Source organism: Dryas octopetala, chromosome 9 (genome assembly GCF_963921425.1).
Source record: "Dryas octopetala chromosome 9, drDryOcto1.1, whole genome shotgun sequence".
NCBI lineage: Eukaryota > Viridiplantae > Streptophyta > Magnoliopsida > Rosales > Rosaceae > Dryas > Dryas octopetala.
In genome coordinates, this window is record NC_141374.1 from 14,815,853 (window position 1) to 14,843,169 (window position 27,317).

At 37.0% G+C, this 27,317-nt stretch overlaps 5 protein-coding genes across 6 annotated transcripts; 3 read left to right on the forward strand and 2 right to left on the reverse strand.

The window, feature by feature from the left end:
* Positions 1 to 2,465: 2,465 nt before the first annotated feature.
* Positions 2,466 to 4,772, forward strand: LOC147274588 (mitochondrial pyruvate carrier 1). Its single transcript, XM_086257655.1, has 5 exons — positions 2,466 to 2,665; positions 3,628 to 3,747; positions 3,853 to 3,907; positions 3,998 to 4,133; positions 4,479 to 4,772. Exons 2-5 carry the CDS (start codon positions 3,655 to 3,657, stop codon positions 4,516 to 4,518), a joined length of 324 nt encoding a protein of 107 aa, XP_086113781.1. The 5' UTR covers positions 2,466 to 2,665; positions 3,628 to 3,654; the 3' UTR covers positions 4,519 to 4,772.
* A 343-nt stretch (positions 4,773 to 5,115) lies between these two features.
* LOC147274589 (Transducin/WD40 repeat-like superfamily protein) lies at positions 5,116 to 10,026 on the reverse strand. 2 transcript variants are annotated; one of them, XM_086257654.1, is made up of 12 exons: positions 9,848 to 10,026; positions 9,635 to 9,750; positions 9,438 to 9,467; positions 9,180 to 9,319; positions 8,446 to 8,625; positions 8,265 to 8,328; positions 8,049 to 8,156; positions 7,477 to 7,630; positions 6,480 to 6,569; positions 6,148 to 6,203; positions 5,777 to 5,834; positions 5,116 to 5,624 (listed from the first exon to the last, which is right to left on the reverse strand). In XM_086257654.1, the coding sequence occupies exons 1-12, from the start codon at positions 9,927 to 9,929 to the stop codon at positions 5,377 to 5,379; spliced, it is 1,326 nt and encodes a 441-aa protein (XP_086113780.1). In that variant the 5' UTR covers positions 9,930 to 10,026; the 3' UTR covers positions 5,116 to 5,376. The 2 variants fall into 2 exon arrangements, with proteins under 2 accessions (XP_086113780.1, XP_086113779.1); XM_086257653.1 differs by having other exon boundaries at positions 5,116 to 5,630.
* Positions 10,027 to 12,601: 2,575 nt separating this feature from the next.
* On the forward strand, positions 12,602 to 16,471 carry LOC147274590 (AMP-dependent synthetase and ligase family protein). The gene is made up of 6 exons (XM_086228431.1): positions 12,602 to 14,016; positions 14,532 to 14,721; positions 14,946 to 15,091; positions 15,223 to 15,290; positions 15,596 to 15,698; positions 16,064 to 16,471. The coding sequence occupies exons 1-6, from the start codon at positions 12,976 to 12,978 to the stop codon at positions 16,187 to 16,189; spliced, it is 1,674 nt and encodes a 557-aa protein (XP_086084557.1). The 5' UTR covers positions 12,602 to 12,975; the 3' UTR covers positions 16,190 to 16,471.
* Positions 16,472 to 16,570: 99 nt separating this feature from the next.
* Positions 16,571 to 22,989, forward strand: LOC147274591 (uncharacterized). Its single transcript, XM_086228432.1, has 5 exons — positions 16,571 to 16,628; positions 17,872 to 18,665; positions 19,266 to 19,697; positions 19,835 to 20,135; positions 20,703 to 22,989. The coding sequence occupies exons 2-5, from the start codon at positions 18,243 to 18,245 to the stop codon at positions 20,843 to 20,845; spliced, it is 1,299 nt and encodes a 432-aa protein (XP_086084558.1). The 5' UTR covers positions 16,571 to 16,628; positions 17,872 to 18,242; the 3' UTR covers positions 20,846 to 22,989.
* A 658-nt stretch (positions 22,990 to 23,647) lies between these two features.
* LOC147274592 (cyclin-dependent kinase G-2-like) lies at positions 23,648 to 26,684 on the reverse strand. The gene is given in 6 exon segments (XM_086228430.1): positions 23,648 to 23,876; positions 23,878 to 23,957; positions 24,072 to 24,183; positions 24,292 to 24,380; positions 24,467 to 24,602; positions 24,729 to 26,684. Coding segments are annotated over 6 exon segments (1,950 nt in total). The 5' UTR covers positions 26,213 to 26,684; the 3' UTR covers positions 23,648 to 23,827.
* Between the last annotated feature and the right edge of the window lie 633 nt (positions 26,685 to 27,317).

Genomic DNA, 27,317 nt, shown 5'->3' on the forward strand with positions numbered 1-27,317 from the left:
ATAAAGTATTTACATTTTTATAAGTTAGTTTAGCTCATTAATTTTGTAGGTTTTACATTGTTTATGGATTTAACTTCTATACTTACATAGCTTCTTGTTTTTACTTTCACTTTATTTTTTTGCTGGCCAATATTTTTACATACTTTCACTTTCGATCTAAAACTTATCGTCATATCTCATAATGGATAATATTTGCCATAAAATCCCAAATTCTTAGATTTGTGATATCAAACTGATGTTGAAAGTCAAGTAAAGTCAAGGTAATCAATCATTTTCATTGTTTGTGATGTAACTACAAAGTTGTCTTATTCTTTAGGTATTTGGAAAATAAGAAAACGTTTGCCTATTTTGGTTGGACGTTTGTGTGGCGCAATCTCATCATTTCATTTTTGTTTGATACCAATCACATCACCTCATTTCGTTAATTTCTTCCTAAAAATTTTGTGAAATTACATGCAATCTAGTGTTATTCTTCTTATTCAACCTTCTTAGTTATCCCAGCACACACAGAAAAAGAGAAAGAGTACAACACAAAACAATATAGCAAATTAAGCACACGTATTCAATTCCCTCTATATTTGATTAGCAAAGGCTTTAAGAGGGTATTTCTATGTGTGGTTAAACCAGTGGATTCAATCATGTCTAAATGCTCTGCTAGCTCTTGCTCCACCATGCAATGCCCAATTGAACTTGTGCATCACATTTGCCAAACCAATCTTTTGAAGGTTGATTACACTAACGCTAACTTTTTTTAAATTTTCGAGAGGGTACACTAACACTAACTTTAGAGGTTGGTGATAATCCAAAAAAAGAATTTTAGAGGTTGGTACTTGGTGGACTCAAATTGCGCTTTAGAGGTTATAAGCCCACGATGTAATTTTGATTTACAATTGCTTAATAAAATATCCGCACTTATGTATAATAGAAATAGATGTTTTTAATTTTTAGGTTAATTGTAGATACCGCTCCAAATTATATCATATTTGACTTTTGTCTTTTAAATCAAAATTTTCAACACTTTGGTTTCCAAACTTCGTTTGTTAAATACGTCACTCCAAAACCATTTAAAACTTAATTTCTCCTCCAATTATGCACACGTGACACCACACCACGTTGGTACTACTTAGCCTTCTATTTGAGAGTATTATCATGTCAATTGAAGCCGAAAATGGCATTAGGCAGAAGGCCATGTAGCGTCATATGTGCATAATTTGGGAGACAAGAGTGTGAAAAATTGTAATATAGGAGGCAAAATATCAAACTTGACATAATTTGGAGTGGCATATGTAATTAGCCATTAATTTTATATTTAAATACTATGTTGTGCAGTGGCCCAAAAAAAAAAGGGTTTTTTTAAGTTCAAAACGAAAAAATATCCTAATTGCGCGGTTCACCTGCAAACACAATGACTGGCTAGTCTACTTTAATGAGCCGAGCACTCGATATAACTCATCTAGCGCTCAGCAAAATGCCACTATACGCTTTGAAATTGTCACTGTCAGACAGTGACAATCACTATTATTGTGCGATAGTAGTTATTTAAATTGTTAAAACATCCTATAAATTATCATTGTGTGACAGTGTCAACTTTCTCATTAAAAAAAAACACACCAAACGCTCAGTACCAAAAATACGAAATAAAACATAACGTGGGCTTTATTTGTACAAAGTGGATATATTCATCATTTTAACTTTTTAGGTAGGTTTGTTTATCATTAAGGTTGTAAAATAGACTTTAGAATAATTTATTAAAAAAAATTACTATGGTGTGTCACTTCTTTAAAATTATTCATAGTATAATAAAAAATAATGACAGTAATGGTATTAACTATTAAGAGAATTTTCTAATGTGAAATATATCCCTAATTATTTTAAGTGATGTTGATAATTGCTTTTAAAGAATAACATATTAATATTAGAGAAACTTAGAGTACAGTCCATTTTATGAGCCTTTCTTAGACTAAAACCGGTAGTGATTTAGGGTTTTTAATTAAGTCATTTTATTTTTCTTCTTTGACAGCTTTATGTTAAGTTTTAAATTCAAGATTTTGAGCTCCGCCCAAAATCTCATAGTTAAAACCTAACATGCAGCTTCTACAAAGCCTACTCTACACCCTAGGAGGGGAAATACTTTTCAAATAAGAAAAAATACCCTTCAAATAAGGGAAAATACCCTTCAAATCAGTGAATGACTTTATTATGAATTAAAAAAAAAATTTCTTATAAATTAAAAAGAATTTATTATAAATTAAAAAATATTTTTTATATATTATTATTAATTTAAAAAAAATTAAAACACATTTGGTCTCTATCTAAATATTATTTTTCTAAAAAATTTAAATCTAATTATCTCTTAATATTATTGACCACGGTGCTGCGTGGAAATCTGGCGGCTGAGAGCTAGACTCTCATGTGTTCGACCACATGTTTAAGAACCTAGATGCTCCAATACTACTGGGGACAGAACAGTCTTACATTTCACGGGTTAAAAATTCTTAACTTGGCGCGTGGCAGAAAATTTTTGGGTGATAAAACTACGATTTAATTTATTCTCAACTCTTCTGCGATCGAATCACCTGCTTGGACTCTGTTAGCTTCCCGGGAGTCTTTGTCTGTAATTCAATCGCCGATCGTCCCCAATTACTCTCCCCATTTCTCGGATAAGGTATATTTCTCATACATACCTAGCTCACATACATCATCATCATCTTCGTAATCACCATTATGATGCTTGTTGTGGACGTTTTGGAATTGGGGTTAGGGTTTGGAACGCCGTCTGAGTTTTAACAAATTTATTATCAAAGACTTTCCCTTTTTAAGAGATTAGTTCAGTTTTTAATTTTACGAACCCCTAACGTTTGAGTGACCAAATCACTACAATATGACTCTTAGACGCACACAGAAATTGGGTTTTTTGTTTTTGTTTTTAATGGGCTATTTGAGCTTTTTTATAATTTGTAATGACTATTTTATGAAGCATTATTGATAAATTTATCTTCTTTCTTTTTTTCATTTCACAGTTGCTTTCACAAGTAATGCTAAAATTTCTATTGATTTGCTTGGCATAGTGATATTGTTCATATGTGTTTCCTGTCATATAAAAAGTAAAAAAACAAAAAAAAAAAAAGATTGCGTAGGTCAAAAAATTATGATCTTGGCTATCTTGAATAATTATGATCTTTATTCAAGGGTATATCAAAAAATTACTATGTATTCTTAGTGAGCATTTTTTTAAATTATGGCTTATTATCGCCATCAAGGGTAATTAATATCAATCATAGAAATCTTTTGAGATTAATAGTGAAAGCATGTCTTAGCTGAGTTTCAGGAGTAAGTTTGATCATTTAAAGCGATTTAAAGGACAAGAACAGGATAAGTGCATTAAATCATCTAAAGTGGGTTTAAAGGAATGGTTGTTTTGTTGCTGACTCAAAGCTTTCTAAGTAGGTTTGGCAGATTGACTTCTAACAATACAGTAACATTGGGTGGGATACAGTGCTGGAGCATTTTTCTTTTCTGGGTTACATAATGGACCAATAGAATATAGCAGTTAGGTTCAGATTTTACCCATACGTGCCCCTGGCACTGTTTCTTACTCTTTTTTGTTGTTTTCTTATGACTTTATAGAGATATTTTAAGCAGCAAGTTTCACATATGGCTTCATTCCGAGCATTCTTGAACAGTCCAGTTGGTCCAAAAACAACTCACTTTTGGGGACCTGTTGCAAACTGGGGATTCGTTGCTGCTGTATGCTTTCACTACCATGAGTTCCAGTAGATAAGAATGGATTTGAATTCAAATCGTGTTTCAAGCTGTGTTACTAATTCTGGTCGTAATGGGTTGATTTATCAGGGATTGGCGGATATGCAGAAACCTCCAGAAATGATTTCTGGCAACATGACAGCAGGTCCAAAATGACTGGTTTTGAAGGATGTAAATTATCTTCATATATATTATATGGCAAGATTATAATCTCACTTTGAATTTGGTTCTGCAGCAATGTGCATTTATTCAGCACTGTTTATGAGATTTGCATGGATGGTACAGCCTCGCAACTATCTACTTTTGGCATGCCATGTCTCAAATGAGACTGTCCAGCTCTATCAACTCTCTCGCTGGGCAAGGGGTCAGGGGTAAGTAACTGACTGGTTTCATTATTAATTTATAAAAAATAAAAAGAAAAAACTAAAAATAACATATTAAACTCAACAGTCTTTCTTTGACATTTTTTTTCTCTTAACATAATTGGCGTAACCAGTGATATTATTATTGCCCCCCTAGTGGTGAACACCTTTATATATGGCCCTGACCAAAAAAAAAATTTAGTTTCATAACTTCCTTTCAGTGGGTTTTTATTTGTTCTGACCTTTTTGTATCAATAATGGTTGAGCCTAAACATTAATTAACCCTTAATAAGTACTGCATTGACTAAAACACAATGTTGAAAAATTTATGCTTATATGCTTGCCTTGTGATAGGTACTTGCCCCAGAAGAAGGATGAAGCTGCATCCCAGTAACATGCTGCTTCTTTCATTCCCTTGCTGTTTCATTGTTTTTGTTGTGATTTTTGCATAAAATTGTGCTGATCTTGTGTAAGACTCATATGATACGATTTGCTTTTCATATCAGCTGTTCAGTGAAACTTGTTCTGTCATCTGTTGTTCCATTTATGTCAAGAACTTGTTTTTTCAGTCATTTAAAAGTGGGATTGAGTAGAAGAGGTGAAACCATTTCAAGCTTTAAGTAATACATGTGAAGGTCATGTTATTCCCTTTGTAAGCTACAGCGTACCATACCCTAAGTGCCCGTATATATCTTTTTTTTGGTTCCTTTGGCCATAATATCTTCTTTTAATGAATGTTATATGAACTGCGTTGCTTTCCCCACCTAGGCTCTTTTCACAACTTACTTTATTAATGACCTGGAAGGGGCAAGATTCAGTTTGTTATTTGCTTTTCCATTTGGTTGGAGTATAACATAATCTTCTGAATCCAAAAGTCAGTTTAATCTCCATAGAAGATGCCCCTAACTGAATGCATGAGGATGACCCCAAATAATTTTTTTTTTTTTTTTGGCCACTGACCCCAAATAATTTAAACACAACAATCTTAACAAAAACAAAATCTCATACAAAATTTAATTGCATTTTAAGTTCAACTCCAATCTGATTAAATAACAAAGCTACCAATTTCCTTAATAGGAAAAGAGAATAAATTTACAATATTGCGTATGTTTTGTCCAAAACTTTTTCAGGCAGCAATTGCCTTTGATCCTTGCTTCCTCATCATGCCCTTTTAGAACACAAAGCATGCCTGACACTGGCCCTCTGCTTGTTTATCATATGAGCAAATTATCTGTTGTTTGCCCCCGATGAATCATGATTTGTCATCTAGATCTTCATGTTTTAACCTTTTGCTGCTTTTCTTGGATTTCAACTTCTTGACTCCATTTTCTTCAGGAGCTTCGTTGTTTCCACTTTCTACTTTAGTTTCCTTCTTGCTTCCTTTCTTTTCTTTAGGTTTCTTCCTTTTCACAGGTAGTGTTTCATACTCGTCTTCAATAGGATTCTCAGCCACAATATGCTCTTCATGCAGCAGTTGATCTGCTGCAGAATGGGGACCTTCTGCTCCTACACATTGAAAAAAGGGAAAACATGCAGCTATAACTTATCAGAAAAATGGAACAGCCGACTAGGAACAATAACAGGTTTAATTTACCAATACCATGACTTGGGCTTGAAAATACAACCACACCAACTGAAATACGAAAACTAACCTTCATCAGCAAAATTGGAATCAAAAAGAAAGTTTGTCAGATGCTGCCCCAAAAAAACCTACACCATTGAACAAGAACAATTAATTTAAAAGAATGACAAAGATGCAGTATACATCACTGTTGCTACTAATCCGCATTCCAAAATCAGTTGTGGAGCTCTGTAATATAGAAAAAATACCCATGATTCTGGCATGCAGGAAAACATGGAACACACACACACTACTCTCCAGACATGTAGTTTCCATTGAATTTATAAATAAGAAAATTCAACAGGAGAAGACAATGTTATGAGTTGTAATCAATTAGATAGAACTCTTATTTTCCCCAAGAAATTTTATAATTCATGAAAACAATAAAGCCCAAGAACATACTGCAGAGAGCGGTTGCCGCGTCTTTACATGCCAGAGGCGCAGATAGCCATCCAATCCTAGGAGGAAAGAAGCACTTAACATCAGGGATATATGCAGATAACTTTGGTTCCAAACGTAATTGTAAACTTCTCTGGAAAATGCATGTGTGCACGCACAAAGAGAAAAGAGAGAGAGAGAGAGAGAGAGAGAGAGAGAGAGAGAGAGAGAGAGAGAGAGAGAGAGAGAGAGAGAGAGAGAGAGAGAGAGAGAGAGAGAGAGAGAGAGAGAGAGAGTAATATGCCACAAAGGGAGGAAATGACAAGTTTAGAAATAGAAACTACAACCAAACTCACCACATGATCCTATCACTGGAAGCTCTGGGTGCCTTGCTATAGATCTTATACTAGCTGAACATTTCCCCATAAAGCATCCTAACAATTTGCCTGCAAAAACACTGCATTAATATAAAGAAAGAAAGTAACACAAATAGTCCAAAAAGATCTGTTCCAGACTAACAGAAACAAAATCAAGGCATCGTCTATCATTATCTGTTTCCACAGAACAACACACAAGTACTTTAATAGTTATGAAGAATCCTATGCAAGACATGTTAAAATTTATATACAAAGTATAAATAATGCTCTCAAATATGAACAGGACTTGCAAAGGGATCTCCTTAGCATACATTTTGGCACAAGCAGTCCAGATGCATGTTTTGAAACACTAGTCGTAGTTCCATAATTTAGGTAACAAGTATCAAGCTCAACAGATGGCTTTTTCTTCAATAAGTAAGCTCCACAAATGGCTTGAGTTACTTCTAAATTTCTGATAGTGTCCAAATCCATACCTCAACCAACTGTTTTCCTATTGTAATAAAATTGTTCTTAATTTTTAGTTGATGGTACAGAATTCCTACAAGTTCTACTCATAGTCTTGATAAAAGTTGGTGTGTTACAAATTTGACAAGAATTGATATAGTAAGTATAATTGAGCCTCATGTCAGGATATGTTCTTGGGAAAACAAGGCCAGCCTAAGCATAGTGAACTCAACTTCAGGCAAGAATATTAAATCCCAAGCTCAGTCAATAGAGAAAGTATCATGTACCCACTCTGATTTTTTGTCATACATACCAAGTTTACCCAATTTATACTATTTCTAACCGTAAGTAAAGTCCCAAAATCCATTTAGATCCCCACCCCACCCCTTATAAGCTAAAAAATGTTTGGAGCACTTTAGAGCAAAGCACCAACTTCTTTTTGCCTGCGATGTTCACAGATTCTTTTTTTTATTCTTTTTTTACAAAGCAACGTACTCAAATAAAATGTATGTGCTAATAAAACTTCATGCACCTGTGCGCATATCAACAGAAGCAAGGTCACCAGATCCATTCCCTATATAGATTGTATAGCCATCTTGATCTTCTGCTACAGCTTTAATAGAAGTTTCCCGGAAATCAAATGATATGACAGGTCTTCGCTGAGCCGAAATGTCATAGAGACGAACCTGTAGAATAAAATAAGTCATAAGGTGTCAAAGAAAACCCTTTTCCAATAAGCATCTACGGAAGTAGGCACTCAAGAAATTGACTAATAAAAGAAGAATAAACATGATAGAACTTCAAGTGCTCCCGGTCATAACCAGTTTCCAATAAAATCAATATTACATCCCTAATTTGTCCAGAGGTTTACCATCATATAATAAATCAAATTTTTGATAACCATTAAAATTCAGAATAACTGCTTGCCCTCTTATTACATCATCTGTAAGTTTAAACTACCAAAACCATAAGCAATAAGCAGCATTCAATCAAAGTGCACAAGGAAAGGGTACTTTCCACAAGTAGTCTCTCTAAGGACATATGATTATCAATCCAACTGAAAACAAAAGAAAAATAATCAATCCAACTGTAAGCAATTATTACCTCATGGCCGTTGGTGCCAGCCACAAATTTGCGATGATCATCTTTACTCAAGAATGTGGCAGATGTGAACCAAGTTGGTTTAAAAATACCAAGGCTGTCTTTAGGAGGCTGCTCAGGGTTTAAATTATCAGAATAAGTGTAGGTCATACTGCTTGCAAAAGAAAAAATATATATCAAATTTTGTTCAAGATGTAATGAGGGAAGATAAATGCTCACAGGTTTTGCTGTCCAAATCTTGGTACAGTTGTCAAGATCCCAAACATTCATTTCAACACGCTGCCTGAGTTTGAAAAAGATAAAGTCACAAGCTTGTGAAGATACTCTTTTTTTAATGAAGAGAAAATATATTTTGAAGCTTTTACAGTTTCACCGTATGTTACTCAGCATGACAACTCACCCTCCAAATAAAGCATAGTTTTCACTTCCATCTACTTTAGAGCATAAGATAGTACCATCAGGACACACATTCCATGTTCTTGATGACCCAGTAGAGGCAAAATCACCAGGCGATTTAGTCACTTCAAACGATCTTATACTTGCATTTCCTTTTGTTGTACATGCAAGCAAAGTGCAAGACCTAACAAAGACAATAATTTAAGATAGATAAGTAACTGTACACACGGAAGGAACTATGCCACTGATGGGAATCAAACCAAACATGTAGAGACTTCTGCAGAAAATAGGTGAACTTGAGACACCTTTCAAAGATTTAAGCCTATAAAATTTGGTATACTGGGGATACTCGTCTGCATTCATACACATGCAAGAAAATTGAACTTAAAACAGAAAATAAATATATGAAACATGCGAAGTATGAATATATTGTGCATGTATGGTATGCATTCCACAAATCATTGCATTTTGAAAGTACATGCTATAAATTTGAGCAAGTGTGCTGCAATTACATTCGAAATTGGTGAAAAATAAATTAAAAAACGAGTGAACCTAAATTTGTGAACACCCCCAGTCCCCCACCATACCTAAGCCCATGTATCATAGGATGATTCAATGGTCAAACTTTTATTAGAAATCGCAACAATTCAAATTAGCTGGCTAATAAGAAAATGGGGACTGTTCGGTTTCTCATTGATATCGATAAAAGAAACCATGAAAGCACCAAAGGCATATTACCTAGAAGCCAATTCTGAATTCTGTTTGGCAAACAAATGCAACCCAACAACAGCATCATCTGGAGGTCGAACACCACCACTATCACTGACATCAGAGATTGCGAACCGGAGATCCCCATTAAGAGGGTTAAGAACTTCAATCTGCAACACATGCAAGGCGCATAATCGTTATCGACCCCTAAGTGAGCCCGTAACTAACAGGCAGAAACCAAAAACCAAAAATTGCTTCGAAATATTCATAGTCCAAAGATGTACTCACCGTGCCATTTTTTCGTGCTACAGCTAATAACTGCAACATTGCAAAAAGAAAAAAAATAATAATAATCATTCATACAAATTCATAAGAGTGAAATCCTTTTACACTTTCAACTCAGAAAACACAAAGCAGCTCACACCCAATCGAAACTAAAGCACATTAGTATTTCAACAAACCAACACACACTAAGCAACACATACTGGGTCAGATTTTCGGTCATCGAAAGAGGCAGCGAGCACGGCTTTAGAGGCCTCCGGGCTGCCCCACTTCTCAACTATCTGAGGCTTCCCTTTTTCCTTACTCCGAGCTTCAATGACTATTAACAACGAAACAAAAATTGTGGGCTTTAGATTAAAGCAAATAAATTAGCAAGCTGATTTTGATAGGTTAAGAAGAAGGACAGGATAAGATACCTTTTATGAGACCAAGCTCGTCGAAGGTTAGAGCTCGAAGTGGAGGGCAACCTGGGCACTCCAGTGTGGTCGTACGAGGCATGTTTTACTCGCTGCTTTCACACAGACAAGTTTGGTGGGTGAAGGTCGCAGAGATTGAGGAGAGACAAACCTTAAACCCTCTTCACCAAAAAGAAACTGTTAAACCCTAGCCCCCAAATGTTATTACCTCATGAGGCTATGAGCTATGAGAAAATGTGATTGGTGCCCTTGTTTTTAGGTAATTCTATTTGTGCCCTATGTTTTACCTTTTCTTTTTATTTACTCCATCATTAGCATGTTGCTAGTTTTAGTTCTTTTTCTTTTTTTTGCCGAATGATACTTTTTGTCCTTTTATTTTCATGAAATAATTTTATCAATTTTAGTCGTGTACTTCAAATACGATCATAATTTGGTCCAATCATCAATCTATGTTTAACAATCGGCATCAAGTTCCCATGTGAGTTGCTTTTAAGACAACTTTATCTATTTGTATGTCTTCACATGTGATGTTACGTTGAATTTCTGTAAAAAATTATTCGAGATTAACGATTTGAACCTAATTGATATTGTATTGAAAGTACTAACTCTAAAATTGTCAATGAAAGAATATGAACCAAAGTGAACATTTCATTAAAATATGGAGACCAAAAATGTAATTTGACTTTTTCATTTTTAATTCTTATAACAATCCAAAAAAAATATTATGCGTTAGTCAAGGAATTAAATTTTGAAATTTCGCCGAAAATTTCGTTTTTTTAGGGTGTCGAAATCGAAACACATGTTTAATAATTTTTTGAAAAGATTTCGTCGAAATTTTTGAAACTTCGGCAAAATTTACCGAAATTTATCGAAATTTCATATTTTCTATTTTCTCCAACTTCAGAAATTCACCAAAAATAGCTCTAAACTCCAAATAATTCACCGAAAAAATTTTACGGACTCGTATTGATGAGTACTAATTTCCTATAATCTCAAAATAGTCAAATTGCTTTCAAAAAAATTATTAAAAATCCTACTCTTATAATTTAATTCTGAAAAAAATAATAATCGTCAAATTCTTGAATTTTCATTTTCTAAAATTCATTTCCACACAACTAAGCTCTATAACCACAACCAAATGTCTAAATTAGTTAAAAAAAATTTAAATAAATTTCTAATTCCCTTAAACAAACCTTAATTTTATCATGAAATAATTTTATCAATTTTAGTCATGTACTTCATATACGATCATAATTTGGTCCAATCATCAACTTATATTTAACAATCGGCATCAAGTTCGCATGTGAGTTGCTTTTAAGACAACTTTATCCATTTGTATGTCTTCACATGTGATGTTACGTCGAATTTCTATAAAGAAATTATTCGAAATTGACGATTTGAACCTAATTGATATTGTATTGAAAGTACTAACTCTAAAATTGCCAATGAAAGAATATGAACCAAAGTGAACATTTCGTTAAAATATAGAGACCAAAAGTGTAATTTGACTTTTTCATTTTTAATTCTTATAACAATCCAAAAAAAAATATTATGCGTTAGTATGGGTCTAGTAGCATTTCTTTTCCTATTGTTGGAGGAAGTTTCAAGTTGGACTATCCCTTCTTTAAAAAAAAAAAAAAAAAAAAAAAAGGCATTTGTTGGTACAATTACAGAGTCTTTATTGTAATTTTCTCTTTAATTTTAGTATAGGGCAAATGCTACTTAGCTCAATTTTTTAATCAAATCCAACCCAGCTAAATAGCTAATTACATATAAGAAACCATTCTTTACAATTACAATTTGACTCATGGTTCATTTCTTTTTCTTTTTCTTACTGAATATTAATACAGATATAATTAATACATATGTATATATATATATATATATCTAGATCGATGTTCACTACCATGCTGTTGGAATGAGGAATCATGGAATTTTCATATTTCCTAATTCCTACCATAAAATCTTCATGTGACTTCACTTCACACATGCAGAGAATTACAGAGGATTTCCTTTCCAAATATGTAGTTCAGAAGAATATGCTCTTCATCCTCTGTTTCAATAGGAGCCACAATATACTCTTCATGTAACATTCAATCTGCTACAGAATGGACAACTTCTGCTTCTACAGATTATTAAAAAAACAAAAACAAGAGAGAGAGAGAGAGACATTTTTGTTTCCACTGCAAGCAAGTACTCGTAAGAAGAGGCTTCTTTTTGCCATGCTCACAGTATTTATTTATTTTTTTCTCTCATTTAAGAAGCAGCATACTCAAATAAAATGTATTTGCTGATAAAACACCATGCACCTGTGCGCATATCAACAGAAGCAAGGTCACCATGTCCATTCCCTATATAGAGTGTATATATATATAGCCATCTTCATCTTCTGCTACAGCATTAAGTAAATGGTGTGTAAAGAATAAGGGTGTGGAATGAAAAAAAAAAAAAAAAAACAGAAACTTGAAATCCTTCGCTTAAGGAATTCATTGTTTTTATAATACTCCAGTAGATTTGTGTCCATGGACCATACTATAGACAAACTTGTATGGATATATTGTATACAATTATGCTTTGTACATGCGACCAGTTTTTTAAGAAAATATTTATATACAATGATAATACGTAAGACAATCGATTTGATATGAGGACAAGAAGCCACACAACCAAATGAGGAGTAAGTTATGCAGCTTATGCTACTAAACTTTCATATAAAAAACAAGAAGCCATGTAATATAGAAAAATTAATTTGCTAGTTTTTTGGAGTATAAAAAATGATAGTTTCCAAATGTGAAGATAAGATTGTATATGACTATATTTGTATGTCCATGTCCACCCACCATACCTGGCAAATCTGGCATGGTAATTAAACGCTTCCTCTCATGCCATCCACATGTTTATTGCCCAAAAACCAAACAAGAAAGAAAATTGATTCTGACATTCATTCGCATTAAACCCACGTTTCCCTCTCCATTCTTAATTTCTTATACGACTCCCAAAAACTCAACCCACCTTCATCATAAACAAGGAACTAAGTCAAATACGTCACTAGCTCCCATCTTCTAAACAACGACGTCGTCTAAGTAAGCCTGTGAAGCTAGCTTCAGCTCCGACCATTTTCGATCACCATGGCGGAAGAAGCGATCAATCCCAACCGTTGGATCGATCCAAAGAGCGGTTACTGCCCACAAACCAAGACCTTCCACACTCTCCGACCTCCGGTCCTACTCCCTCCTCTCTCGCAACCCCTCTCGATCACTCACTACACCCTCAACCTCCTCCAATCCTCTACAACCGCGCCCATCACCACGGTTCTCATCGACGCCACCTCCGGTCGCCAACTGTCGTACGACCAATTCCTCCGCCAAATCCACTCCCTCACTCTCTCCCTCCACTCCCTCCTCCCCGCTCTCTCCAAAGGCCACGTGGCCTTCATTCTCTCCCCCAATTCTCTCCACGTCCCGGTGCTCTATTTTTCGCTCATGGCCTTAGGCGTCGTCGTCTCGCCCGCCAACCCAGTCGGTTCCGAATCCGAGATCGCCCACCAGGTCCGACTCGCCCGACCCGTCGTAGCATTCGCCACGTCAGCCACCGCTCACAAGCTCCCCAAGGGGGAATTCAGCATTATCCTCCTCGACTCCCCCGACTTCGTCTCCATGCTCGACAGGCCCGGCTCACAAACCCGACCCGAAACCCGAGTCGAGGTGAGCCAGAATGACTCCGCCGCCATTCTATACTCGTCCGGCACGACCGGGCGAGTCAAAGGCGTGATTTTGACTCACCGCAACTTCATCGCCCTGATAGCCGGGTTCCACCAGCTGCGGCGCGAACCCGACCCAACCCAACCCGTGGTCCAGGAGGTGTCGATGTTCACGCTGCCGCTGTTCCACGTGTTCGGGTTCTTCATGGTGATTAGATCCGTGTCCATGGGAGAGACCATGGTGTTGATGGAGAGGTTCGATTTTGAAGCGATGTTGAGGGCGGTGGAGAAGTACAGGGTAACGTACATGCCGGTGTCGCCGCCGGTGATCGTGGCTCTGTCCAAGTCCGAGCTCGCGAAGAAATACGACCTCAGCTCGCTTCAGGTTCTCGGCTGCGGCGGCGCGCCGCTCAGCAAGGAGCTCGCTCAAAGATTCGGCGAGAAATTTCCCAATGTGGAAATTGTGCAGGTCAGAAAAATTAAATTATTTGTTTGTCGGATCAGATTCATTATTTTAAATTTTCTATTCATGACTAAACAATGTGGGTTGCTTTTGTGGTGGGAAGCATATGAATAGAAAGTTGATACCACTGGAGGTTTGATTTAAGTATTTGATTGGCTGAAGTTAGACATAAGACTTTTCAATATTTGGGAATAATTTACGCTGACTTTTCATTTTTGAATCCATGATTGAGTCAATGACCAATTAAGATAACATGGGTTGCTTTTGTGGCATGAAACATCTCAAGTACACAACATTGATGACTTCGTTAATCGCATAATTTATATGCTCCCCTAATTTATTTATACTTTTGATGACTTTCTGGAGTCATAGATTCTTAGTCTTGGGTATATCTATATAATAGGCAACTTGTAATTTATAGGTTTTGGTACAATAATGCAACTTCTTAACGGCATTGTGATGTCACATAAAGTCATAAACTCTTGCTAATTGTTAAACGTTTGAATGTTAATGTTGTTTAGGGATATGGTTTGACTGAGACTGGAGGAGGAGCTACCAGGATGATAGAGCCTGAAGAGTCAAAGCGGCATGCTACTGTGGGCCGCCTAGCCGAAACCATGGAAGCCAAGATTGTTGACCCTGCAACCGGAGAGGCATTGCCTCCCGGCCTTAAGGGTGAGCTGTGGTTGCGAGGTCCTATGGTTATGAAAGGTAATGAGACATTTATCATGTCCCAAATTTCCCACAACGAAAATGTTTGAGCCAGTTTATGAACTCTTGAGCACCATTTCTTTATAAGTCGGTCTTGTAATGCAAGTTCTAAGTCGTGGCACACTGGCACCATTACATTTCATTACATTTTGTTAGTGCGAGTGAGACAATGTAATTTTGAATCTAAGTGACCTTTTATAGACCATTTTAATGTGTGCATGCAGGTTATGTAGGAGATGACAAGGCAACTGCTGAGACCTTGGACTCAGATGGGTGGTTGAAGACTGGTGATCTTTGCTATTTTGACGATGAGGGGTTCCTTTACATTGTTGACAGGTTGAAGGAGTTGATAAAGTACAAGGCATATCAGGTGATTGAAAGTGAGACCCTTTGAGGGTTTACTCATAACAAATGATGGTTGTAAATGCCATTTGGTCAGTTCATTTGATGATTTGAGTAATGTGTTATTGTTTGTCTCTCTATGTCTGGAACAAACTGCAGGTACCCCCAGCTGAGTTGGAAAATATACTTCAATCCCATCCTGACATTGCTGATGCTGCTGTGATTCCGTATGTATATCTAGTACTATGACATTCTTTGCTTGTGGAGGAGCTAGTTTCTTTTCATGCTTTATGGCATTAATCTAGCAATTGCTGACTGTAATCTCTTATTTGCTTCTTTTGAAATGCTATTTCTTGGAGTTTAAAATTAAGTTGTTATTAAAAACAAAAAGTTTAAGAACTTACCAAATCATTGAAAAAAGAAAAGATGAGAAGCACCATTTTCCAAAAGAATTTACAGTAGTTTTCATGTTTTATTTTCCCCAAAGGTCTTTACTAGTTCTTATTTCTGCCCATTTGTGTTTCGGAAGCAGGTATCTGGATGAAGAAGCAGGGCAGATTCCCATGGCCTATGTGGTTAGAAAGCCTGAAAGCAATATCACTGAGGCTCTAGTTATGGACTTTGTCGCAAAACAAGTACGCTCCTGAATACTTGTGAAATTATCTAATTTCATTATTTCCATAATTAAGATGCATATACCAGTTGTCTTCATAGCCTGCAATTTATTGGTCACGCGCTACATCATATTCTCTCATATATATGCCTTATGGTGCACAGAAATGAGAAATTGATGTTTGATGTTTTTTACAATGTTTCACATGTCATTCAATAGGTGTCTTTACATAGCATCATATATATGACAAAAGAGAATGATTCACATTATGATGCATCTATGGTTCCACTGCATATTTGAATAGCAAATTTCTTCCTGCTCCCACAAAACTAAAAAGTTGTATTTTATAGGCCTTGACACTGAGAGTTGGTGTATTTCGCATTGCAGGTTGCACCCTACAAGAAGATTCGACGTGTAGCATTTATCAATTCTATTCCAAAATCTGCAGCAGGAAAGATCTTGAGGAGGGAGCTGGTTAATCTTTCTCTATCAAGTGGTTTATCTAAATTATGATTTATTATTCAAAGGAAGAGAGCTTGCTGAGTATTTCCGGGCCATCCAGGACTTGAACTAGAGACCGGCATTCAATTAGACAGAACAACTTATTCATGCTCTTCAGCATGTATGAGATCTTGGAAGTCACAGTTGGTGAGTTGCTGATCAGAGTTCGAGCATGTAAGCCTTATAAATAACTTTATATGCATGTTGGTGCAATTGTATATCCAAACATTATTCTGTGAAATACTTTGAAATTCATAATTGAAGACTCTTTTTGTAGGTCTTTCTTTTCTCCCATCTCTAGCTGTTGTTTCTGTTTGAATAGACAAGCTATTCATCTCTTGATATGACATAATACAATGGAGCTGATTGAAAAAATTGGGTCTCACTACCACTTTTGTGAAAGTCCGACTCGATGCATAGGATGCACACAAGTCTTGTTTTGCTTTCCAAGGTGTTTCTCTTTCGGAAAACTCTATCATTGCATACAGCCATCACATGTTATAAAGTCACACTTTTAATTTTTATTTGGCCACTCACACTTTTAATTCTTAAACATAAACAAGTTTACATTTTCACTACTAAAATCTAGATTCTCTATTATTAGATTTGTTTGTATATCATACATACACTATACCAAAGAACCTCTTTCTCTTTCTGGCCACGCTAATAATTAGCTTAAGACTTGAAGTCCCAACTCCACAGACCGTTAGGTTGGTTGATGATTCTTCGGTCCAACTAGTCAACCACTCGAAGTTATATTAACCCACTGAAATCGAATGTTCTTAAAGGCATACAGAGTTGTATAATTTGATTACAAAATGATATGAAATGAAAAGTTGTGGTAAGATATTGTAGTTGGCTAAAAAAGCTTTGTGGGACGTATCACATAAAAAATTGTATGCTGGTTTGTAAACTAAACTAAATCAAAATTTTAACGGATTTATAAAGATGCATTCTTAGCCATTCGATCCCAAAAGATGAGATAGTTGTAGCTCTTTCTGGAAAAGGTGGCTTAATTGGTTTGATCTCCAAATGCTAAATTTGACCGACAGGTTTCTGTCAATTTGTAGCGTCCGTGGATTGATGCAGTCCAAGTCGATTGTCATTTCCCAACTACCTTCAGAAGCATTTCTGGTTGAGTTCGTGATATATAAATAGATTAAGAAAAAAAAAAGGTGTAACAGATTACAAAATTTTAAGTATGGCGGTGTGATATACTGATATGTAAACAAATACAAAAAGATTTAACGTGTACAAATTTATATGTCATACATAAAAAAATGATATAACTAATTTATTGTTGAGTTAACAATATGGTTTTCCTTATTATAAGTCCCAAGTTCAAATAAAGAAGAAAATACTAATATTAGATTGTTTTCATCAAAATAGAAGTATCTTATAAATTCTCGAAAATTAAATGGCTAAGAAGGCCATTCATTAAAATACACTTAAATTTCCTTTAAAGCTATAAAATACTAATAAAACAAACTAATGTGAGAGAAAGAGACGCTTGGTTAGGAACTTGGGAGAAATATGAATTTGGTGAAGCTCCTTGACCCTTGGAGGTCCCATAATATTTGGAAACCATGTTGAAAATAAAAAAAATCTAGTCTCCAATCTCCATTACCATAATCAGTAAAGTGGCCTAAAGAATTTTTTGATGCACTGATTTGTCTACTTTCTGTGACTTGCAGCTACAAAAGGCAACCTCAACACGGCTAAATCTTGCATGAGGCATGCCTCAATGGGCATCTCTCACATGAGATGGGTCCCACATTAACTTCATTGTCTTGCTGTTTGTGGACTTTCTTTGACTTGTAACTACAAAAAGCAACTTCAACACTTCCATGTTCATGCCCCATTATGGAAGAGTCTTTAACCTCAACACTCTTTAACCTCTTTTACATGCTTACATCGAAATTATAAAACAAACCCAATTCAGATTCCATTTCTCCTTCTCATTTGAACCGAACCCTCCACTTCAAATTCACTCCAACATCAGAACTCATGCAATAGAACCAGACCCACCATTGAAACTGTTTGTTGCTCACTTTTCCTTCACTCTATGGCAGTCCCTGACTCACAAACAACCCAAACCCCACTGATCGACACATTACAAACACAAACACACCCACAAGATGATGCCCAACTCAACCACTCACTCTATCTACTTGAAGCCTTTCTCAGGCTCTTTGGCTTCTGCCAGTACTCTCTTTTGAGCTTCAGCCTCTCATGGCTGGCTTTCCTTCTTGTAGGTGTAGCACTTCCAGTGCTACTTATTGAAATCACTTATTGCCCCAATTGTGCAAAGTATCAGATCAAAAGTTTCGAGCTTGAGATTCTGGTTTCTGAATCTGTAGCAGCTGCCATTTCTCTTCTCTGCATTTCTTACAACCTCCGCAAGTATGGTGTAAGGAGGTTCTTGTTTGTGGATAGGCATCATGGTCACATGGTTCAGTTCCGTGATGAATATATACAAAAGATCAAGGTGAGTTTGACCATACCCAGAACTGCCTTACCAATTTCTTTCTTTTCTGTTTTATGTTTGTGAATGTTCTGTTGCTGCATAAGTTATTGTATTGTTGGGTGCTAAATACAAATTTGGTATAGTGAGGGGAGGAGGGAAAACAAAGAACAGTATGTGTTGCTACAAAATGGTTATACTGTATGTATAGGATAGTTATGTGATTTAAAAATCAATTTTCCCTTAATACACTTATATAATTGGGGGATTGTTTGTTTAGTTGCTTAGGAATTTAGCTGAAAACAGAACCTAAAACTAAAGTTAACACATACTTTTACTAGAATTTACTGTCTTTTTCTCCTTTTAACTGTATATCTTGCACTTGGGTGGAGTTTTAGCTCTTAAACAATTTAAGAATTCTTCAAGATTCCTAAGTTGGCACAAATTGAATTGTCACAAATTGAATTGACATCTCTCTTGATGTGCTATGAATCACTTTGGTAGGAAAATTTGTCTATTCTTTTGGTTGTCTCACACAAATTGATTATTGGGAATATCTTGTTTCCATTGTGTATTATAGATATACAGCAGGGGATCATAATGTTGTGTATCCCACTTCCTCAGGATTTCTTCCGCTTGCTGGCAGTGTGGGTATTACCCTGCTTCCTTCTGAAGACTGCTCGTGAAGTCACTCGTGTTTTTTATATTCCTCAAGATTCATGGTGGAAATCTGTTGCTGTATTATTTGCTTTGCTTGTATCATGGACGTATTCAAATATAATTTTCCTATCAGGCAGTGCTTTGTTCAATTTGGTGTGCAATTTGCAAGTGATACACTTTGAGAACTATGGGAAGCTTTTAGAAAGGGATTTGGATGTTTCTGCATATATTGAGGAGCACATTCGTCTAACACATTATCTATCCAAGATTAGCCACAGGTTCCGAATCTATCTTCTTCTCGAACTTTTAGTTGTCACAGCTAGCCAGTTTGTGGCTCTACTGCAGACAACAGGTAACCGCAAAATCATCAATCTCATCAATGGAGGAGATTTTGCTGTAAGTTCAGAACAATATTCTTCAAACATGGTTCACATGAATCATAAAGAAACTAGTTGTTGGCCATATAAACTTGTCTCATGTCAATTCAAACATTCTCAAGCTAAACTTATATTACTTGATCATGACTATGGCAGGTCTCCTCTATTGTTGAGCTAGTTGGCATAATTATATGCCTGCAAGCAGCTGCAAAGATTTCACATAGAGCTCAAGGTCTTGCATCAGTGACTAGCAGATGGCATGCTTTGGTCACATGCAGCTCAAATGATGCTTCTGAACTGGGAATTGATAATGGGAGCGTGGAGACTGCTTATCCAGCTGGTTCAATACCCATAAGCTACTCAGAAAGTGATCTAGAGTCCGTTGATTATGTGCCAGTGCCTACAAATACACAATTAGCTTCATACATGTCCTTGTATCACAAAAGACAAGCTTTTGGTATGTCCACTAACTACTTCCTGCATTAATGCAATTGAGAGGTATCTCATTGCAGAAAGAAACCGAGAGAGAACGATGACTTTAAGTTGATTCCATTCTCATTATTAAATAGTTATAAATCAATTTTGTTTTATCTAAATTTGAGTTCCCTGTTGGAGTGGTTTATGCAATCAACAAAACCAAAGCAGAAGCTTACAGATGGGCAACCCCTATAGTCAATATCCTGCTGACTAGGACTTCTTCTCATGTTCAAAACAAGAACAACCAAATAGTAACAATGTCTGATTGTTGAGTTTTTCGGTTTATGTATATGTTTTGGGAGTTCCCACATTGTATTTGATAAAGGATGGTTTATCCTCACATAACAATGCAAATAAGGCCGAGCTTCATGGGGTTTAGGGTTTAGGGCTGCTTAGAGACGCACATGATGATAAAGGCTGAGCTTGGCCAACCAATCTGCACAAATATGACTGGAATGCTCTGATTACTCACATACATGATGCATTGATATTGTTAGCTTTTGTGGATGATTTGAGTTTTACAAGGTTGGTTTCCTGCCTTTTTCAGTGACGTACATGCAGTCCAACCCTGGTGGGGCTACCATATACGGATGGACGGTTGATCGAGCACTCATCAATACTATCTTCTTTGTGGAGCTCTCACTGGTTCTCTTTGTGCTTGGGAAGACAATAACGTTCACCACTAAATGATTTAGACACACTCATTGGGTTTAAGGGTACCTCACGACTTCTGCTGTATTTTAGGGGCAGGAGTAACACGTGCAATACACCTGTAATAGCGTTCATAACTGGGGTTTTCTTTTTTCTTTTCTCTTTTTGGTTAAGCCTGGGGTTTTCATTTGCTTCAGATCAATGATATCAAACACACATTTACCCACATGTTGTCTGCAGGCTATGAGTTCAGCATTCAATGAAGAGTTTTTCTGTTTTTGGCCATCTCTTATGCGTGTTGGATATGCACATTGTCAAGCGTCAAACACTCACTCCCATCCATAAATCCTCCATTTCTGTCCGCATTAGAAAACATTCTTATCTGCTCAAATATCTACTAAAACCATTAAGGTCCAGATCTTGTTAAAGAGGACCATGTACAGATGAAATTGTCATTTTGGCCATAAGGATTCGTTCTCTTTTTCATTTTGCAACGATGGGAAGTGTTGGCCATGGCCAAAACTACACCAAGTAGCTCATGAAATCCAACACAGCTTACATGTACGAAACCATTCTTCACAATCACAATTTGACTAGTGCTCATTTCATTTATTTTTGGTCCCTACTATATGAACATCCCTACTCGATTAACTTGTAAAGAGAGATGCTCTTGGCAAGCATTGTTCATTATGATCTGACATTATGCTCTAAAACATAATGTGCTTGTCGTAGTCAGGGGCAACAAGGACAAGAAGGACAACTTAAACACTTTGCTTTAATCACGGCAACCACTAAAAACTGGAAAGGAGAACGGGAAGAGTAGGGGCATAAAAAGCCAGAGAACATTGAAGAACCACAATCAAATATTTTCATTGATCAAATATTCAAGACTAAATATTGGTCTTGAAGATTGTAGTGTTGGGACACACTACAAGTTACTGATGCTTTATCATTACTAAATATTAAATACAGATAACATAAATGTATGTCAAGATGTTTACTACCAAGCTGTTGGAATGAGGAATTCGGGGAATTTTCATATTTCCTTCCATAAAATCTTCATGTGACTTCACACATGCAGAGAATTACAGAGGATTTCCTTTCAAAATTTGTAGCATAAAGGCTAAATACGCATCCTGCATCAAAGGAGTTGACGAAAAAGATAACATGAATAATCAAATTGGATGTCGAATCCTCTGAATATAAGAAACACCACTTTAAAAAGCAACATTACGTGATTCTAGGTCTCTCTTGATAGAAACCTTTGTAATATCTGAGGTCTTTACCACCTCCTCACATCTAAGAACTTGAAATCATGGCTGTTCATGCTGGCTATGAAGCGGCCTGGCATGCAGATTTTACACAACTAACATACAACATTAAGCTCATACAGCGAAAACTAAAAAAATACAGACTCATCCATAATGCACTGGTTAGTCTGATTCAACCCATACAACTTTTGACTAGAGGGCTTCAAAATTGAAAGGTAGAAATGAACAGCGCACAAAACATCTTGATTTACATCACAGATCTCTCTCTTTTCTTTTCTTTTTTCCTGAATCAATTTCAGCTTTCACTATGATTTTTTACCCGAGCATTCTCTTTTCAGAAATCAGATAAAACAAGTTTTTTTTCTGGGGGAAAATGGGCAAACTGTATGCACATTTTAACCATTCGCAAGATCACACAACGAGACATGCTGTGATATCCAACAATCATGTAGGTAAAGTTATGGGATTACAAGAGGTTGAAGAGAGGACAAACCCGAATGCTCTTACAATATCCAAATTGATACCTTACCCATATCTGATACCTAACAAATATTATAAAATTATAAATACTCTGAAAAAGTAAAATGGAATATGCCATTAGATTTACAAATTAGTAAACAAAATTACAAAAACCATCAACCTTACCAGCCAAGTGGTCTATCTGCAGGCAAGCAAAACTCTTTGTTGCCATATCAAGGTAATTCCTACCTCAAGAATGAACATTGGAAGAAAGAGGTCAAAAATAAAAATTAAAAGGAAATGAAAGGGAAGAAAAGACGAAAAATAATCAACGACACAGAAAAGCATAATATACATTCAGATTCACAATGCAGCCACTGGTATTCAGAAACAAAAAGCAACCACAGAATGCACAAGCAATCAAACCCAAGGGGGAACTGAAAAAAAAAACAACTGAATTTCACTGCATGTATTATTAGAACTTGAACACCTAGAAAAAACAACACCATAAAGACAGGAAAAATCAAGTGAAATTGACCAGCACTATTTTGTAAAAGTATCATAATACATTAGACATATAGTGCATCCATGCACTAGTGAGGAAATACACACAGAATCAAACTTCATATTGGGAGGATTCGAATGGTCAAAAAACAAATCCTCTACAGCTGGTCAAATACATTAATTACATATTCATAAACTAGATAAGCCTGTCTTATTCTTTATTTATTGGAAGCGGTCTAGAATCAGACTTGCATTTGGCTAATAAACTAATATGATTCTTTTGACCATGAAATTGAAGAGAAGTTAAACAAGATCTTTCGACTTAGTTAATTGAATATTTCTAGCACGGCGTATAAACAAGACAATGACTTAACATAGCAGCACAAATTAGAAATGGAGGTTGAGCAGCATGAACTAACAAAACATTAAAGACTGGATCCACCTCATTACATGAACCGACAATACATTGAATACACCTCAAAACTATCATGTGCAGTAAAGTAACTTACAATTGTAAAACTTCCTGCCCCAAGTGTGAAATGCCAATAATGCATCCTCCCTTTCTTTTAAGGCACGAAATCACTTGCAAACAAAGTATAAACATGAATAAAGAGGAAACAGAGGGTTTCAAATTAAACGCATAAAGAAGATGAGAATGAAAACAATACAATTCCAATTATGTACACCAAATTTCATCACCTATAATGAGTTGGTCCTGATAACATATATACACAGGATAAACCAGCAGTGCCTAACGACTCTCCCTTCCTGTAGCTATTCTAAAGGGCTATAAGATTTTCTCACGCTGCCTGCTGCTGAGGTACCTATCTGGAAGAGGGAGTTGGCTTGTAATCAAATCTGGGTAGAGGGAACTCACGAAACCAGCCATGGCTAAGAGCAGCGTCCACTGTTATTCGCTGCAAAACCAAAAGAAGACCTTTATAAATCTCATGAGCCGAAAAGTAAAAATAAAAAATAAAAACAATGGAACTAAATTCAAAACTAGAAGTCCCAACATAATAAATATTTACCTTCTCAGGGTCATATGTTAAGAGTTTGCTCAACAAATCAAACCCCGAATCAGAGAGCACTGGGGATCCTGTGAAAGATGCGGCAGGAAATTTCTTGCGCAAAAGGTTGTACCTGAAACAGATTCAGAAACTATTACAATGATAATTTCATAATAGCTGGTAAAAAGGAGAACAAAAGTCCTACAGTCGTAGTAAATAAATTAAAGGGGGGAAAACTCACGGTTGTTTAACATAATTAGCTTTGAAGCCTGGCAATTTGCTTAACCCAGGCCAACCTGTCTCATTTGGTGTGCCAAGAGTTCTGAAAATCTGCAAACATTTTAGAGATGCACATCATGAAATGGGCAAGGAAAATTAAAAATTAAATATCTGAAGTAATATGAGGCAAAACTAACCTTATCAAGCTGATCAACTTCACTTTTCCCTTTAAAAAGTGCGTCCTTGGCCAACAATTCAGCCATTATGCATCCAACTGACCACATGTCAATTGCTGTTGAGTACTGTTTAGTACCTAATAGAATTTCAGGTGCCCTGCAAAGTAGAACATTACAAAATCACTTCAAGTTTCTCAACAAACGTGTAGTTCTTATGTAAAAAATACTAACGGAACAAGAATACTAGGTTGAACATTAAAACACTAAATGGAGTGCAGCTCACCTGTACCACAAAGTGACAACCAAAGGAGTATATGGCTTCAGTGGACTCCCATACTGGCGTGACAACCCAAAGTCACATATTTTCAACTCACCATCCTTGCTCAAAAGAAGATTTGATGTTTTCAGATCTCTGTGAAGAACCCAATTGTCATGAAGATACTTCACACCTCCCAAAAGTTGTAGCATCAAGAATTTAGCTTCGCTTATACTAAATGGGTGCTTCATCGACTCCATTAGCCCCTTGAGGTCATGTTCCATATACTCCATAACCATAAAAACACCATCAAGATCGTCCACGACAACTTCCTTAACACCGACAATGGAAGGGTGATTAGAAGCCAAAAGAATGTTTATTTCTCTCAGTGCCGTCATAGGGAAACCATCACCACCCTTATCTACATCCATCTTCACCTTCTTTAAGGCTACAATTTCCCCTGTTTTTTTATCTTTGGCTCTATAGACAACACCATAAGTGCCTTCATTAATTTTGTTGAGTTTTTCATACTCAAACACACTTCTGCAACCCTGAAGCATGTTTATACTTCCTTGCCTAGGCACTGGAGAATCCTCAATTTGTGAAAGATCAACATCATCCTCTGAATCAGAGTATAACTGGTGAACGACAGCATGCCCACCATGTTCATCAGCTTCCATATAACCATCATGAAACTCTTCTCCATAATATTTATCTCCATTGCCAGGCCTCACAGAGAACCCTTCTTCGTCAGAGCTAGAAGTTCTGCTCCTACTCCCCACTGAGGCTACTCTTAGGATCTCCCCACTTTCAGGAGTCGAGCTGCACCTGTCATCAGAAATATCCCTTGGAGAATCACTCTCAGATGCCCATCTCGACAATGAGATGTTCGGTGCATGGAAAATCTCTTGGTCATCCATCTTATTTTGTGCCTGGTCATCATCCCCAAGCTTCTCAGACTGCAGTGGTGTATACACACCAGCTGGAGCTTCCAATTGAGAATTCCCCACCAACGCATCTGCCATGGATGGTTTAACTTCAGAAACCTCAACACCCTGAGACTGAATCTCTGAAACTGGAGACTTTGAAGCACCCCCATTGGAAACAGCATCCGGAACCTCACCAGATGATCTTGGTAGAGCCGGAGGAGGAGAGGACAGAGGAATAACTGGAGCAACTCTATTCTTTGATGAGATCCTCACTTCCTTCTCTTCTTTGTCCCATATAATAGGAGAATACTTCCTCTTCTTCTGGGGAGGTAACTGAACCTCAATTTCACGACTTGGGATTTTGCCGTTCTTAAACCACGATTCAGAGGCATTTGGCAACCCTTCCCACCCTCGTGACTTGCGCCCTTCTGATGAGAAAGGAAACCCATTCCTATGTTTGACACCATCATCGCAACCACGACTCACATCAACACCAGAAAACCCCTTCCTATGATACTCGAATTCTCTTTTAGAGTATTTATGAGAATCCCTTCTCAAAACATCAACTCGCCCTGTCGCCATATGATTAACAACCACAGCTCTTCTTAATCAATGATCAAACTCAAGAATTATAAACAAAACACAAACCCCCACAATCAATCCTAACAAATTTCAAAACCCTGAACCCCCAAAATCAAAATTTCAAGTTACGTTGACTTTTTTTAATTAAGTTTTTTAAACCCTAGCCAAACCTAACCCCAAAATCAAAGAATTCAATCTTTTTTTCTTGCAATCCCAGAATCAATCAGCAAAGAATACAGACAATACAGAGTATCAAACATTCAATTACAATATCACAGACAGATCGCGCACAAAACCCTAGACCTCGATTGTGTGAGACCCGTGAGAAATTCACAGGTATCGGAAGGCCTTACCGGGAAGAGAAACACAGATTGATAAGAGACTGGAATATGAGCGCAGCGATGAGGAACGCTTAGAGCGATCAAGATCGAAACGAGCAGCTTCGAAGTTCTTGGTCTTCGCTTTACGCGTTGTTATGGTGGCTAGGTCTGGCCGACGACTCTGCTTGGAATATAAATAGCAACTTGGTGTCGCTTTGGAAACGTGTGGTGCGGTGTATCTCGTAGGGCTATTCAACCACTCAAAACCACTAAATTGATCATTCCATAATTTTTTGCCCATTTTGCCCCTACATTAAAAAAAAAAAACTCATTTCTCTAATTTTGGCCAGCCACCCCTCCCCGCCACCGGCGCAACTCACCCCACCCTTCCCCTTCGCTAGTCGACCCCACCCCTCCTCATTGCCGACGCTACCCACCCACCCCGATCTCTATTCTCTCTCTCTCTTCCCTTTCTCTCCCCTCTCTCTGCCTCCCTCCCTCCCTCACCGGACCACCATGGGTGGGTGGCCGGCGCGACCACCAATCTGGAGGTCTATGGGGTCGCGCCGGCCATCTATGGTGGTCCGGTGAAGGAGGGAGGCAAAGAAAGGGGAGAGAAAAGGAAGAAGTCAGAAGTCAGAAGTCAGAGAGAGAGGGAAGGGAGATCAGGGGTAGGTGAGTCGCGCCGGCGATGGGGAGGGGTAGGGTTGACCGGCGATGGGAGGGGTGGGGTCACGTCGATGGCTGGGAAGGGTGGGGTTGTGCCGGCCACCCATGGTGGTCTG

Bases quoted from the DNA above. Each gene is read 5' to 3' on its own strand.
- LOC147274588 (XM_086257655.1), top strand. From the start codon at position 3,655: ATGGCTTCATTCCGAGCATTCTTGAACAGTCCAGTTGGTCCAAAAACA. The intron at 3,908-3,997 runs GTCCAAAATGAC...TTGGTTCTGCAG, and splicing joins TTCTGGCAACATGACAGCAG to CAATGTGCATTTATTCAGCA. The intron at 4,134-4,478 runs GTAAGTAACTGA...GCCTTGTGATAG, and splicing joins CGCTGGGCAAGGGGTCAGGG to GTACTTGCCCCAGAAGAAGG.
- LOC147274589 (XM_086257653.1), bottom strand. From the start codon at position 9,929: ATGCCTCGTACGACCACACTGGAGTGCCCAGGTTGCCCTCCACTTCGA. The intron at 9,751-9,847 runs GTATCTTATCCT...CGTTGTTAATAG, and splicing joins CGAGCTTGGTCTCATAAAAG to TCATTGAAGCTCGGAGTAAG. The intron at 8,329-8,445 runs GTGAGTTGTCAT...TTTCAAACTCAG, and splicing joins AACTATGCTTTATTTGGAGG to GCAGCGTGTTGAAATGAATG.
- LOC147274590 (XM_086228431.1), top strand. From the start codon at position 12,976: ATGGCGGAAGAAGCGATCAATCCCAACCGTTGGATCGATCCAAAGAGC. The intron at 14,722-14,945 runs GTAATGAGACAT...GTGTGCATGCAG, and splicing joins AGGTCCTATGGTTATGAAAG to GTTATGTAGGAGATGACAAG. The intron at 15,092-15,222 runs GTGATTGAAAGT...AACAAACTGCAG, and splicing joins TAAAGTACAAGGCATATCAG to GTACCCCCAGCTGAGTTGGA.
- LOC147274591 (XM_086228432.1), top strand. From the start codon at position 18,243: ATGGCAGTCCCTGACTCACAAACAACCCAAACCCCACTGATCGACACA. The intron at 18,666-19,265 runs GTGAGTTTGACC...CCACTTCCTCAG, and splicing joins AATATATACAAAAGATCAAG to GATTTCTTCCGCTTGCTGGC. The intron at 20,136-20,702 runs GTATGTCCACTA...TGCCTTTTTCAG, and splicing joins TCACAAAAGACAAGCTTTTG to TGACGTACATGCAGTCCAAC.